This window comes from Anser anser (assembly GCF_964211835.1).
Source record: "Anser anser genome assembly, chromosome: 5".
NCBI lineage: Eukaryota > Metazoa > Chordata > Aves > Anseriformes > Anatidae > Anser > Anser anser.
Window position 1 is genome coordinate 36,413,830 of NC_139725.1, and position 13,749 is coordinate 36,427,578.

The 13,749-nt window shown below is 67.6% G+C and overlaps 2 protein-coding genes across 4 annotated transcripts; one reads left to right on the forward strand and one right to left on the reverse strand.

Annotated features, from left to right (window-relative positions):
• Window positions 1-2: 2 nt before the first annotated feature.
• On the forward strand, window positions 3-2,431 carry AIP (AHR interacting HSP90 co-chaperone). 2 transcript variants are annotated; one of them, XM_083837062.1, is made up of 7 exons: window positions 3-162; window positions 301-480; window positions 706-894; window positions 1,051-1,227; window positions 1,310-1,451; window positions 1,555-1,801; window positions 1,877-2,431. In XM_083837062.1, exons 1-6 carry the CDS (start codon window positions 64-66, stop codon window positions 1,758-1,760), a joined length of 993 nt encoding a protein of 330 aa, XP_083693188.1. In that variant the 5' UTR covers window positions 3-63; the 3' UTR covers window positions 1,761-1,801; window positions 1,877-2,431. The 2 variants fall into 2 exon arrangements, with proteins under 2 accessions (XP_083693188.1, XP_083693187.1); XM_083837061.1 differs by having other exon boundaries at window positions 1,555-2,431.
• On the reverse strand, window positions 1,943-13,496 carry PITPNM1 (phosphatidylinositol transfer protein membrane associated 1). 2 transcript variants are annotated; one of them, XM_083836910.1, is made up of 25 exons: window positions 13,310-13,496; window positions 12,947-13,042; window positions 12,108-12,322; window positions 11,908-12,029; window positions 9,855-10,076; window positions 9,439-9,753; window positions 9,202-9,297; window positions 8,947-9,054; window positions 8,794-8,855; window positions 8,465-8,709; window positions 8,065-8,254; window positions 7,855-7,962; window positions 7,628-7,767; window positions 7,205-7,383; window positions 6,636-6,806; window positions 6,397-6,546; window positions 6,095-6,243; window positions 5,911-6,021; window positions 5,526-5,642; window positions 5,150-5,298; window positions 4,871-5,020; window positions 4,428-4,611; window positions 4,054-4,182; window positions 3,710-3,965; window positions 1,943-3,637 (listed from the first exon to the last, which is right to left on the reverse strand). In XM_083836910.1, the coding sequence occupies exons 2-25, from the start codon at window positions 13,022-13,024 to the stop codon at window positions 3,603-3,605; spliced, it is 3,681 nt and encodes a 1,226-aa protein (XP_083693036.1). In that variant the 5' UTR covers window positions 13,025-13,042; window positions 13,310-13,496; the 3' UTR covers window positions 1,943-3,602. The 2 variants fall into 2 exon arrangements, with proteins under 2 accessions (XP_083693036.1, XP_083693035.1); XM_083836909.1 differs by lacking the exon at window positions 13,310-13,496 and having other exon boundaries at window positions 12,947-13,139.
• Between the last annotated feature and the right edge of the window lie 253 nt (window positions 13,497-13,749).

A 13,749-nucleotide genomic window follows, 5' to 3' on the forward strand; every position in this document is an offset into this window, starting at 1 on the left:
CCCTCTCTCCCCGTGCGTCCCCTCCCGCTCCCCCGGAAGGAGCCGGGCGGAGGCGGCGGGGCGATGGCGCAGCTGGCGGAGCGGCTGCGGGCGGACGGCGTGCACAAGGAGGTGCTGCGGGAGGGCACCGGGCCGCTGCCCGACTTCCGCGACGGCACCAAGGTGCGGCCGGGACCGCCGGGGGGGGGCGGGGGGGGAGAGGACCGGGACCGGGGACGGTGACCGGAGGGGGAGGGGGCGTGGCGCATGCGCAGAGGAGGGAGGCCCGGTCGCCATGGCGACGGCGCGTCCCGCCCGCAGGCCACCTTCCACTACCGCACCCTGCGGTGCGGGGGGGACGAGGCGCCGCTGGACGACAGCCGGGCCCGCGGGAAGCCGATGGAGCTGATCGCCGGCAAGAAGTTCAAGCTGCCCGTCTGGGAGGCGGCGCTGCGCACCATGCGGCCCGGAGAGCGCGCCCGCTTCCGCTGCGACGCCAAGGTGGGGCGGGGCCTTCCCGGTCGGGGGCGTGGCTTCCAGGTTGGGGGCGGGGCTTCCCGATAGGGAGGGGCGGGGCGTTCGTGCATGGGGGGGCGGGGCTTGGTGGGAGGGGCGTGGTTTGTTATTGAGGGGGCGGGGCTTGTTGGTGAGGGGCGTGGCCAGCCCAGGGGTGGTGTCACCCCCCCGGGATGCGAGGTCCCAGTGCCCCCCCCCCCCCCCCCCCAGCACGTGGTGCTGTACCCGCTGGTGGCCAAGAGCCTGCGCAACATCGCGGCGGGGAAGGACCCGCTGGAGGGGCAGCGGCACTGCTGCAGCGTCGCCCAGCTGCACGACCACTACTCGCTCGGCTACCCCGACCTGGACGAGCTGCAGAAGAACCCCCAGCCCCTCATCTTCGACATCGAGGTGCTCAAGGTGAGGACGCGCTCGGCGGGCGCGCGCGCTCGGTGCGGGGCGAGGGAAGCGCTTGCATGCGCCCCTGCCCCCTTGGGGGGCTCTGGGGGTGAGGGTGCTGGGGCTGCCCCTCTCCTGGGGGCAGCCGCCGCCCGCGTGACAGGGGGGTGCCGGCAGGTGGAGGAGCCCGGCTCCTACCAGCAGGACCCGTGGGCCATGACGGACGAGGAGAAGCTGCAGGCTGTACCCCTGATCCACAAGGAAGGCAACGAGCTGTACCGGCAGGGCAAGGTGCAGGAGGCAGCGGCCAAATACTACGATGCCATTGCCTGCCTCAAGAACCTGCAGATGAAGGTGGGGCTCCCCGGCCCCTCTCGGGGCCCCCCCCCATCCCTCCCGCTGTGCAGGATTCTCCCCCCTCCTTTTCATCCTTCAGGAACAGCCTGGCTCTCCGGACTGGATCGAGCTCGACCAGAAGATCACACCACTACTGTTAAACTACTGCCAGTGCAAGCTGCAGTGTGAGGAGTACTACGAGGTGCTGGATCACTGCTCCTCCATCCTCAACAAGTACGAGGGTAAGGAGCCACGGGCCGGCCCGGCCGGCTGTGACGAGTGCTGGCAGAGCGAGGGGTTGCTGGGGACGCCCCCACGCTCCCCAGCCAACAGCTCTCCCCGCAGACAACGTCAAGGCCTACTTCAAGCGGGGCAAGGCCCACGCGGCGGTGTGGAACGTGGCAGAGGCGCGGGCTGACTTCGCCAAGGTGCTGGCACTCGACCCGTCGCTGCGCCCCGTCGTCTCTAGGGAGCTGCGGAGCCTGGAAGCGCGCCTGCGCGAGAAGGACGCGGAGGACAAGATCCGTTTCAAGGACATCTTCTCGCAGTAGAGCCCGTGGCCACGTGTGAGAGCGCGACGCTCTCGGACCAGGTTTTTAGATATTCCCCATGTGGAATGTTTTATCGATGTTTATTAATGTTTAATACAAAGTTTACTTATTTGAAGTCATGGGAAGCTGCACGGGATTTCGACACAGCACGGTGATACAGCAGCACGCTTAAGTCGCAGCATTACTCAAGAGTATAGCGATCGCCACATACAGTTGAGTCGCAGTATAAGCGTGCATCTCCCAACCGGTCACTAGACTGTGCTCGTCGTCACGGTGCCGGGCAGCCCCAAGTGCTGCGAAGGACTACACGGGGTGAAACAAGCTCAAGCCCGCTGCTTTCTTCCATGTTTCTTTTATTCGTTCATTGATTTTTATCTTTTACGTTGGGCTACGCCGTTCTGCATGGGTCTGGCTGAGCTGTTCAGGGCCGTGGGGGTCACCAGTGCCAAGCCTGGGCCCCGTCTCTTGCCCCTCCGTGCCTGTACTGCACACCACATCCTGCATCGTCACTGCTCAAGGCTGCTGCTATCGTCCCGAGTCTGCATTTCCTGTGCTACGTCACCACGTCAGTCGTAAATATGTTATCTAAACTGACTGCTTGTTACTGCTATCTATATAAAGCTATGGTCATGCAATACCGAGATAAACAAAAGTAAAACTCATCGCAGACATCTGGCCACTTAGAAAATTGCTGTTAGCGATAGCTCAAGTAAAACAAAGTGCCAGGCAGGGCAGGAGCACGAGAGCGAGCCTGGCAAGCCTCGGCCCTGGGGTCCTGCAGACTCACTGCAAAACGGAGCTGTTTCTTGGTTTGGTAAGTGCTCCACGTCATTCATGTACTATAGCTGCTAACGTGTCTAGGGCTGCATGGCTTTATGTCAGTCAGGAGCTTGCACAGGCAGGTGTTACACGGAGGGGTACAGCCTGTTGGTGTAAAACCACCAGGCTAGCCCCTTCCCTTCGCTGCCGAGAGCTCGGCCTGCAGGCAGCGGCCCTGGTGCTCACCCTTGAGTCTCAAGGACGCGTGTCCTCTGCCCTGCTCCTCGGTGCTCGCCTGCCTCTGCTGCTCAGCCACGTGCTGCCTGCTGCGGCGGCCTCTCAGCCACAGCACGGAGCCGGGGGCACCAGGACAGCCCCCCCCCCCAGCCCCGGGCTGCGTTTCCTGGCAGGGACACGAAGTCAGTCCCCTGTGACGCGTCCTAAATTGCTGACGGCCCGGCCCCTGCGGCCACCTGCCTGCCGTGCCTGCTCCGCGTGTGGCACCACGTGAGGCCCTGGGTCGGTGGCTCCCTGGGGCCAGGGTTTGGCTGAAGGGGGGGGGGGGGAGGGAAGGCGCAGCCCCCGTGCTGACACAGAGCAGACATGCAGCAGCTCTGCTTTACGTGGCTTTATTCACAACGAAATGAACAGAGCAGAGGAACCGTTTTTTGTTTGTTTGTTTTTAATCCCAGCCCTTCCCCCTACCCCCAACAACTCGCAACACCGAACGGAAATAAATACGCGGTCGCAGGGAGGGGGCTGCTGCCCGCAGGGCGCAACCACAACCCCCCCGTCACCACCCACCCCCGGCAGGGAAAGGTGAAACGGAGCCCGGGGGGCACCATTCCAGCCCCCCAGAGCTGGCTGGGAGGCAAACCCCCAAGGGCACTGCCCCCCAAAAGGGACGGGGGGGGCCCACGGGATGGGGCAGCAGGGTGGAGGCAGAGCTGGGGGGCTGCAGGTGGTACCAGGGGGGGCTCAGCCCTGACGGGGGGGGTCACTCCTGCCCCTGGAGCAGCTCGGAGCGGTCTCGCAGGGCCCCGTGGTTTTGGGGCGCGGCGCCCTCCTCTCCTTCCTCTCGGCTCAGGGCCCGCCGTGTGCTCCAGCCCCAGGCACTCCTGGCTGGGAAATCAAGGCTGTGTCCGGGGAGGGGGGAAGACGACGGGGGCCGCGCCGCGCTCACTCCTCACCCTCCAGCTTGAGGCTGACGCTGCGGGGCTTGGCACGGGGCAGGCTGGGGGGCGCGGGCGGGGGGCCCCCGTCCCGCTCCGCCTGGCTGGAGCCCCGCGAGCGCAGGAGCTGGCTCTGCTTGCGGAGGAAGTCGACGGGCGCCGGGCAGCCGTAGGTGCCTTTGCCCAGCACGGGCCGGGGGGGTCCTTTGGGGGAATGGGCCAGGGCTGCCGCCTCCAGCTGGGCTAGGTGGGCTACGTAGCCCTCGGACAGGAACTGCGGGACACAAGGACAGCCTGAGACCCCGGCAGGAGCAGCGCATGTATCCCGCAGCCCCAGCTCACCCCCAGCCCTGCCCCTGTACCTGGCACTGGTTGTGAAACTTCTTGACGGCCCGGCCCACGATGTAGATGTGCGACGGCGCCAGCCCCAGGGAGCTGTAGACGGAGACGTCCTTGGTGGAGCCGTAGCCGGCGACAATGGTGATCTCTGCCTGCCCACGGAGAGGAGGGGTAAGGCAGGGACAGACCCTTCCCACAGCCCCGGGGGCAGCCACGTGTGCCCTGATCTTGGCCAACCCCCAGGGCACCGGGTCACTATGCCCCGGATCACGGTCCTGGTACCAGTGCTACTGGTCCAGCTCCAAGCATCTCCACACATGGCTCCTCCGAGGATGGAGAGGGCCAGGGATTACAGCTCAGCCCACCCTACCCCCCCCCACCGCCGCCCCTCGCCCACCTCGGTGCGCAGGCTCTGCAGGAAGGCTGCTTTCTGCCTCAGGGGGTCATGGGTGAGACCGTCGCAGAAGGAGACGGCGCCGTGAGGGAAGTTGTGCTGGGAGAGCCAGGCCACCACGCGGTGCTTCTGCATGTCGGGGCGCCCCGTCACGTAGATGATCATGTAGCCCGAGTCCTGCCAGTGCCTGGGGGGTACACACCTTGCTGCCGGGAGCCCACCCGAGGACAGTCCCGCCGGTGGGAAGCCACCAGGCAGCTCCCGACAGAGCAGGCATGGGCGCTGGCTCCAAAACCTTGTCCTCTGTGGGGATTTTAGCAACGCTGGCGGAGCTGTGGCCTATCACACCTACCGCATCCCCGGGATGGCTCTGATGCCCTCGCCGCCCTGACCAGTTTGTCACCACACCACAAAAGGCCGGTTACCCTCACAATAAGAGCACCTACCGTACGACATCAACAGCACCCGCCCGCACTTTCGGGTCGCTGCCCATGATGGAGACGCTGGCAGTGAAGGAGCCGTCGATGCTGAACACCACCGACTCGGTGCCCCGTGCCACCACCGTGAGGTACGCCTCTGCGTAGCTGTGGTCGCCCCTGGGACAGGACAGCAAGGAGGCTCAGCGCCAGCTCTGCCACCTCCCTCAGCCCCCAGATTTCTGCCCAGCGAGCTGGAGAAGAAGGTGGCCGAGGCGTCCCTGCCAGCAGCAGGCAGCCTCACCGCACCTGACCACCATGCGCACGGGGTAGATGCCGATGGCCAGGGCCTTGTCCGGAGGGATGGTGAAGGTCAGGCGCCCGCTGCCGCTCGTCACCTCGGTGCCGTAGTACAGCCACTTCCCCGAGAGCGGCTGCGTCATGATGTAGATATCCACCTGAGGGAGGGGAAAAGGGCTGAGCACAGAGCCTGCTAGCTGCTGTTTCCCTAACCCACAGGTCATTACGATCCTCTCCCACCATATCCTACAAGGCCCTGGTCCCCAGCCCTTCCCCTGCCCCTTGGCTGCAGGTGACATCGGCCCCGTGTCCACCCCCAGACATCTCTGCCCTCTCGTTGCACCTCCAGGGATGCCCCGGCAGCACCCGCAAGCCCCAGCAGTACCTTCTCCCCAGTCAGGGTCACCACGTCCAGGGGGCCGTACATGAAGCGCCCGCTGAGGACCTGCGCTTTGCCCTCGCACACGATGATGTCGCTGGCCCGGTGGTTGGCTGTCACGTTCTGCAGGGACACGCGGGGCTCAGCAGCCAGCGCTGGGGCTGCGCATGGCTACCCGAGAGCCCCCGAGGTGGCAGGCAGCCCCCGCCAGGCTGTGGGACCAGCGTGGCACCCTCGCAGCAGGCAGCGGCAAACCTTCCCAGCCGCATCACCACCACGGGGACTGGGACTTGCCTGGCCACCCGAGCTTGATCCCGAGGCTGCCCTGGCAAAGGGTCGGGTTCCCGGCAGCTGCAGCCCCGAAACCAGCAGCTGGCCACGGGGTACGTACCCGGATCTTCACTTGGGTGCGCTTACGCTGCCACTTCTCCCGGGGGATGGCGGGGCTGTAGATAGAGCTCTCCTCGCTCTCCGCCGGCTGCGGGCCCTCCTTCTCCATCACCTGCCGGGTGGCACGGCACAGCTCAGCCTCCGGCGGGTGAGCCGGGCCGCCCGCCCCGCTGCCCCTGCCGTACCTGGCGCAGGATGAAGGCCACCACGTCAGAGGACTCCCAGTAGCTGGCGTGGAAGAGGTGGGGCAGGGTGATGGTGGGGAAGGCGGTCAGCGCGTCGGGGCAGTACAGCGAGTAGTCGATGCGCTTCGGGCCCCACCAGCGCTCCAGGACTGCCAGGAGAGCTCACATGAATCCGTCCCTGGGCCTTATCCCACACCCTGCTCCCCGTCCCCGCTTCAGGCCCCGCACCGGACCTCTGGACATCGTGGTGCCTCCTGCCCAGCCGAGGTGCTGGGATGGGGTGGGCAGGGGACGACACTCACTCTTGACAACTTCACTGGTGCTGGCGGGCGTGGGGGGCTCTCCAGGCTCGCTGCCCCTCCAGAAGCCCCCGAAGCTGCCAGTGGGAGTGGGGGGAGCGGCCAGGTCCACCTCGGGCAGGAAGAGGGCAGAGTGCATCTGCAGGGCCTCCGCTGCGGGCGGCACCGAGTCAGGCCACCCAGAGCCCCCCTGGCGACCCCCCTCAAGAACCCGGGAGCAGACCGGCAGCGGGGCCGCTCACCCAGCAGGGAGGAGGTGCCGTCGCCCAGCGGGTACTTCTGGTAGCGGGGCACGCTGAGCGGCGGCACGGCGTGGAAGGCTTTGGCCAGGAGGGGCTCCAGGCGGGAGGCGCAGGGGTCGGCCGCGTGGAAGAGGTTGTAGATCTGCTCGCAGGCGGGACGCAGCTGGGCCACTGGGGCAGAGGGGGGGGGGGGGTCAGGGCTCCAGGAGCACGGCAGGGACGGGGTAGGAGGGCTGGGAGACACGGGGGAGCACGGCACCCAGGGAGGAGAAAGCAGTACCCAGAGGCAGGAAAGGCTAGAGAGACAAACCCAGGATGCCGGTGGCAGCCTGTGATGCCGTGGGACAGGCTGGGCTGGCACGGGGCAGGAAGGGGGACACTCAGGCACGTGCCAACACCAAGACCCCCAGAGCCAGGGCGTGCAAGGGGCCCAAACCTAAGCAGAGCTGTTTCAGGAGGTCTGGGGGATTCAGACTCGTACAGGGCAACGGGGAACACAACTCAGGAGAAGGGCTTAAGCCCCGCAGGGAGGCCTGGGGGCTCACACCGCAGCCAGAGGGGGTCCTCACCGTCCAGAGCGGGCATGACGGTCTTGCGCAGCGCGAGCACCAGCCCCAGCGGGGAGCCGAAGAGGAAGAAGCCGGATACCTTAAAGTCAAGGCGGGTGCTGGCGCCCTCCGCCCCATCTGGTGCTGCAGAATTGCCTCGCGGTGCCTCTGCCTCCAGCGGGGCCTCACTGGGCTGCGGGCTGCAACAGCAGAGCCAGTGGGCATGGGAAAGCCAGCGCTGCACCCACTGCAGCCCCGTTAGCCCAGAGGAGCTGCTGGAAGCAGGGGAGCTACGGCAGGGCACTGCACCTATACCATGCTCCCTCCCAGGGTGGTACAGATCAAAAATTCACCCTTTGCATAGAGCGTAAGATTTGCCAGGAGGCCACTAGCACTCCCACGGGGACAGGGGGTGGTGCTGCTGACTGTCCCCCTTGCTCTCACCTGCACGAGGAGCCGGGATGCTGGCTGTCCCCCTGCACACCCGGCTCGGGGCTGGCCTGGCCTGACCCTGCTGCTCCGTCCGCCCCGTCGGCCAGCGGGTCCCTGCCGCCACACAGCTCGGGGGAGATGGGCTCCGTGCTCTGCAGGAGGAGAGGAAAACATCAGCGAGTGGCTGGCTGCTGCTGAGCCACTGCCGACACCGACGGCTCGAAGACACGGGCACCCACCAGGCTGCCACGGCGGCTGCTGCTCCGGCTGCCCCCTGCGCCCGCCCGGCTCTGGCACAGCGCGTCGAAGCCCAGGATGCCTCCAACGCAGTCCCCGAGCAGCACCACCTGCGGACGGCACGCTGTCCGGGCTGAAAATGTCCCCGGTGGGAGCCAAGTCCCAGCTGGAACCCAGGGCGAAGCTTGCCCCGAGCTCCCCGCCCCTCTCACCTGGCCACAAAAGCCGGCGCCCTCGCCGGAGTGCAGGAAGGTGCTGTACGCCTGGTTGGCGCGGGTGATGACGGTGCCCACGGCGTGCTGGTAGCTCCCCGAGGAGGTGGCCAGCAACGGGAGGGCTGCCAGCGGGATGTGGTCCTGGCTGCTGGACAGGCTGTCCCGGTCGTGGCTGTAGGGGCTGAGCCTGAAAGGGGCACGGAGAGCGGGTGAGCAGGGCTGCCCCGGCATCCCCAAGCCATCGCACGACGCTCGCTTCTCCAGATGCCACACCAAGAGAAGCAGAGCCCCCTTCCCTGAGCCCGCCACCTCCCCACGTCCCCTCCCGGGAGCGGTTTGCGTGGGGGAAAGCCCCCTCTCACCCCACAGGCCCGGCACGCCGTGCCGCCATCCTCACTTGGAGACGAGGGCGTAGGCAGCGGCGCAGATGGGCGGGCAGGGCACCAGGCGCAGCGCCACGTGCCCCAACGCCTCGGGGAAGTGGACGCGGGTGACGGCGTCGAAGGTGGCCGCCAGCGTCTGCACGTCCGCCTGCTTGGAGCCCGGTTCGCCCACCCCCTGGTCCAGGATGTTGCCGCTGTGGAGGATGAGGAAGAGCGCGTGGATCCGGCACGCCTGCGCCACACTCTCGGCCGAGACGCCCTGCGGGAAGGAGAGAGCTCCCGTCTGCACCCACGCTGGGGTCCCAGCAGGGGGGCGCGAGGGACAGGCTGAGGCTGCACACACCTCCGAGAAACCAGCCGCCGCCAGTCCTTCGCCGTCTGCCTTGGCAGCGCTGGGTCCGTCCCCTGCGAGCACGTGGCCCGGGTGAGCCGAGGCAGGGCGTCCACGCGGGGGTCAGCCCCCGGGTTTGGGGCAGGCTGTGCCCACCCTGCTCACCCAGAGCCTCGTCCAGCTCTGCCGGCCGCTCCAGCGTGTCCAAGAAGTCGTTGGAGCTCCACTTGGTCATCTCCTTCGCAAAGACTTCGTCGCTGTCAGACAGGTCCTCTGCGGGGGAAGGGATGGGGCCGGGGGGTGGGCGAAGGGCAGCCCGCACCCCGGCGTCCTGCTGCCCCCCGTGGGGCAAACCCAGAGCGGCCCCTGCTCAGGCTCCCCACCACCAGAACCCGAAGCCGTGGGGCTACTCCGCCATACCGTGGGCGTCGAAAAACTCCTCCTCGGAGCTGTTCTCGGAGTCACGGGCAATGTTCTGCATCCGCCACTCGGACAGGCTCTGAGGAGACACCCCCCCTGCCACCAGCACAGGGTCAGGGCTCAGAGCCCCCAAGGCAGCAAGCCCCCACTCCTGCCCCACAGGCCCCTGCTGCTCCCGCACCCCGAGCCGCAGGAGGCTGGAGTTCTACTCACCCAGCACAGGACCCGTTCTCTCACCTCCGTGCTGGGAAGAATAGGAAGAGCGGGAAGACGTGGACCACTGCTTGGCAAAGGTATCGTCGGGGGAGGCATCAGACGTGCCCGGTGCCTCGGCACCCTCCTGCCCGCCGGCAGCTCCCGGCTCCGGCCGCCCCTCGGGGCTGGGGCCGGCGGCGGGGGGCTCCTCGGCCTCGCCGCACTTGGCCATCTTCTGCGCCAGCATCCGCGCCGTCTCCTCCTCCAGCTGCCGGATGTCCTCCATGGTCAGGTCCGTCCACTCGTCCTGCCAGCACCAGGCCTGGCGGTGGGCGCGCAGCATCACCTTGCGCAAGCCTGCGACGGGCAGCGGGGAGCGAGCGCGGCGTGACCCCGGCGCCCACGTCCCCAAACCCGCTGCCCCCGCGGGCAGGGCGGTGCCAGCGCCCCGCGCTCACCGACGTCGTGGATGAACTGCTCGATCTTGGACTGCATCCCCCAGTAGCGGAACTCCACCTTGCAGAGCTTGTAGGCGCACATCAGGGGCCCGCCAGCGGCCGCCTCCAGCCAGTCGTCCCCCAGCGGCCCCCGGCCCGTCTTGGCCGAGTGGTAGAGCTTGGGGTCCTCCTCGGGCTTGTACTCCCCGGGGGAGATGGGGTCACGCACGATGTCAATGGTGTCTGAGGGAGAGGAAGGAGAGCAGCACTCGTTACCCCTCAAGGCTCAGAGGAGCAAGAAAAGGGGAGGAAAGTGGAGAAAAACGCACAAAAACAGGACCGGGGGCACCCTGCAAATTATTTCCACGCGCCGTGCGCTCACGCTGGCGGTGCCAGCGAGCACCATCCCTGTGGCTGTAACCTCAACAGCACCTTTGGGTGCACCCAAGCGCGTCCCGTCCCCACGCCAGGGCCGGATCCAGCGCCCCGAGGAGCGGCTGCAAGAGGCGCAGGCAGCCGCGGGGGGGCTGGGCGCTCCGAGCCGGGCTGACACACTTAGGCGCATTAGCGAGGAGATTTGGCAGCTGGGAGAAGGCGCGGGTGACCCCGGGGACGTGGGGGCTGAGATTGAGGCCAAACCAGGCGGCGCAGTGCGGCAGGGAGCCCCGCTCGCTGCCTCCGCCAGGAACGGGGCGAGGAGCAAAGCAAAACCTCGCAGCCCCGGATCCGTTTGGCCCCGCTGACACCCCCCGTGCCGTGGCAGCAGGGCCAGCACCAGCCCTTAAAGCAGCGCCCAGCGAGCTCGTGGAGCAGCTCGGACCGTGGCGCGGGGATGGCGTTATTCCCGTGTTGTTCCCGCAACAACCCCGCGGGTCTGTTTGCTGGGAGAAAACCCGTGAGGACGCTGCTACCGGTGCGGTTCGCAGGACAAGGCGGCCAGCTCGGCCCCGACAGCCCTGGCATTCGCTCTGCTGCCAGCCGCCCTTTGAAACGTGAGAGGGGATTTTACATCCGAGGCGCTACAAGACAGCGGGGTGGGAGCGAGAGCTGGCAAAGAAAATCCCTCCCGGGGTCAGCAGCGGCCCCGTGCTCCTTGAGGAGCGGCTGGAAGCTCACGGGACTGGGTCCGGGGGAGAAATCAAGCAGGGGCCGTGCCCTGCCCGCTGTCCCCTCGGCCCCGGTTGCTGCTTGGTGGTGGCAGGGACAAAATTTGTCCCCCCCAGGCCTGCACCACCAGCGTCCCAGCCGGACATCCCCGGTGCTGCAAGAACCAATGAGAGAAATAGGTCAGATGAATCATTTCCTCCGAGTGCCTATTTTAGGCCTCCATTTTAAGAGCAGAGCATGACGCGCTGCACTCCGGTGCCTAAAACGACCGCGCCGACACCGCCGGGAACAGGAGCAGGCAGCAGCCGGGGACAAACCTCCCCCCGGGGGGGGTGAATCTGCCCTGGACCCCCAGCTCTGCCCTCAGCCAGCGCAGAGGGGCTGGGGCCGGAGAGCAATGCCAAGCAAAGCTCTGGGGAGCAGGGGAAGCAGGGCAGCAAGGGGGGAAAATGGGGACACGCTTTCCCAGCTCCCCCCACTCCAGCCGATCCAAAATGCCCTGCCAGAGCCCGGTGCAGGTTCCCACTCGCACTACGAGAGGGTCAAAGCTGTGCCAGACCACGTGGGATGGGCTGGGACGGGGGACGGGGGAGCAGCCTGGCACTGGGGAGAGCTGCAAACAAACACACAGGCAAGGCGAGGGGGCAGGAAATGAAATCATCCCCCAGAATGTTTTTAACACGGACTCTCGCTTAACGGTGCTGCCACCAGACCGGGCAGGGTGCTCGGGGCACTGCTGCCTTTCTCCTTTCAGGGTTCCCCCCCCAGATCGCTCCCATAACACAAGGGCCAGAGGAGGGAGCAAAACCCATTGCGTTGCAGGCGCTGAGCCTCTCGCTGGGCTGCCTGGTGAAAGGCTGAGCCCCTCGGGCTCTGCGGTGCAGCCAGCCCCAGAAGAGCTGCACAGGGACCCCGGCAGGCATTGGATCCTGCTGGGCCGTGGTGACGGCACCCCTGCCTTACGCACCCAAAATCCTCTGCCTCTTCTCAGCTGCGCTCAGGTTGAAGACATTGGTCTGCTGGCCTGCATCTGGCCGGTAATATGTCTCGATCTCGATGGAGAACTTCTCCACAAAGGGGCAGGTGTACCTGCGGGAGGTGCGGGGACAGGGCTGAGCCCGGCAGGCAGCCCCAAAGCCCAGCCCGCGTCCCCCCCGGGGGTCCCACCTGGTGCGGGTGTAGGGGTAGGCGTTCCAGGACTCCTCCTCCACCTGCAGCGCAGCCTTGGGCAGCAGCGCCCGAAACCAGCTGGGGATGTGCGAGCCCACGTGGTAGATCTTGTGGGTGTACTGGCCGCTGCCGCCGGGGCCATCGCTGTAGGGCCGGTTGGCCAGGATCTCCACCCCGCTGCCCTCGCCGCTCGATTCCTCCCGGCTCTTCTTCTGCGGGGCGAGGGCTGGATGAGACCCCGTGCCCCAAAACCCAGCACCTCACTGGCATGCAGGTCCCCCGCATCCTTCCCCAACCACAAACCCCCTCAGTCCCACACCTGCTCCTGGGATCCCCCTGCTCGGCTCCGCACCCCAAAACCCCCCCGGGGGCAGCCCCTTGCCCAGAGACACCCCGATTCCACACTGCCCTTCCCAGACCCCCATCCTCAGCCCCCTTTCCTCAGCCCCACACCGTCCCCGCAGTCTCACACCCCTCAGCATCCCCCCAGGACCCCCAGACCCCCATCTCGGCACTGTCCCAGTGTCCCCACGCAGCCCCGTTGTCCCCCCAGCCCCCTCCCAGCCCCCCCGAGACCCAATCTCGGTGCTGTCCCGGTGTCCCCACACAGCCCCGGTGTCCCCCCAGCCCCCCCCAGCCCCCATCTTGGCACTGTCCCCGTGTCCCCACACAGCCCCGGTGTCCCCCCAGCCTCCCCGGGACCCCATCTCAGTGCCACCCCCGTGTCCCCACACGGTCCCGGTGTCCCCTCGGCCCCGTCCCGGGCCCCCATCTCGTCACCGTCCCGGTGTCCCCGCACAGTCCCGGCGCCCCCCCCCCGCCGGGCCCGGCCGCACCTGGATCATGTAGAGCTGAGCCACCTGGTACTCCTCCAGGCTCATGGGCAGCAGGATGTGGTACTCCTTGATGAGCATGGCGGCGGGGGGCAGCGCCTGCGGGCACCGCCGTCAGACCGGCCCCGGCCCCGGCCCCGGCCCCGGCCCCGGCCCGGCCCGGCCCGGCCCGCACGGCGCCCGCCGCAGCGCCGCCAGGCCCGCCCCGCTGCCATGGCAACGCGCCCCCCGCCCGCCCCGCTCGGCTGCGCTCGGCTCGGCCCGCCCCGCGCTCGGCTCCCTCCGGCCGCGCTCGGCTCCCCCTCGGCAACCTTCGGCTCCCTCCGGCCGCGCTCGGCCCCCCCCCTCCACCGCCCCCCGCCGAACCTGCGCCCCCGCTCCGCGCCGGCCCCGCGCCTCGTGACGTCACGGCGCGCTCCCGAAGGGGGGCGCTCGCTGACGTCAGAAGAGAGGGGGGGGGGAGCGTGACGTCAGAGCGGGGAGGCGGCGGCGGCGCCGCTGCACGGGGGCTGCGCGGGCGGCGGGGCCGGGGCGTTCAAACGGGAGAAGGGGCGAGAATGGGGGGGGGGTCTGAGAGTTTTGGGGGGATTTAAGGAGGATTTGGGGACTTATGGGGGGGATTGGGGGAGTTTTGGAGAGTTTGAGGGGAATTGGGGGGGATTTGGGGAGTTCGGGGGGGACTTGGGCAGTTTTGGGGGGTTTGAGGGGGGATTTGAGGAGTTTTGGGGGGGATTTGGGGAGTTTTGGGGGGGAGTTGGGGAGTTTTGGGGGGTTTGAGGGGGGATTTCAGGAGTTCTGGGGGGGAT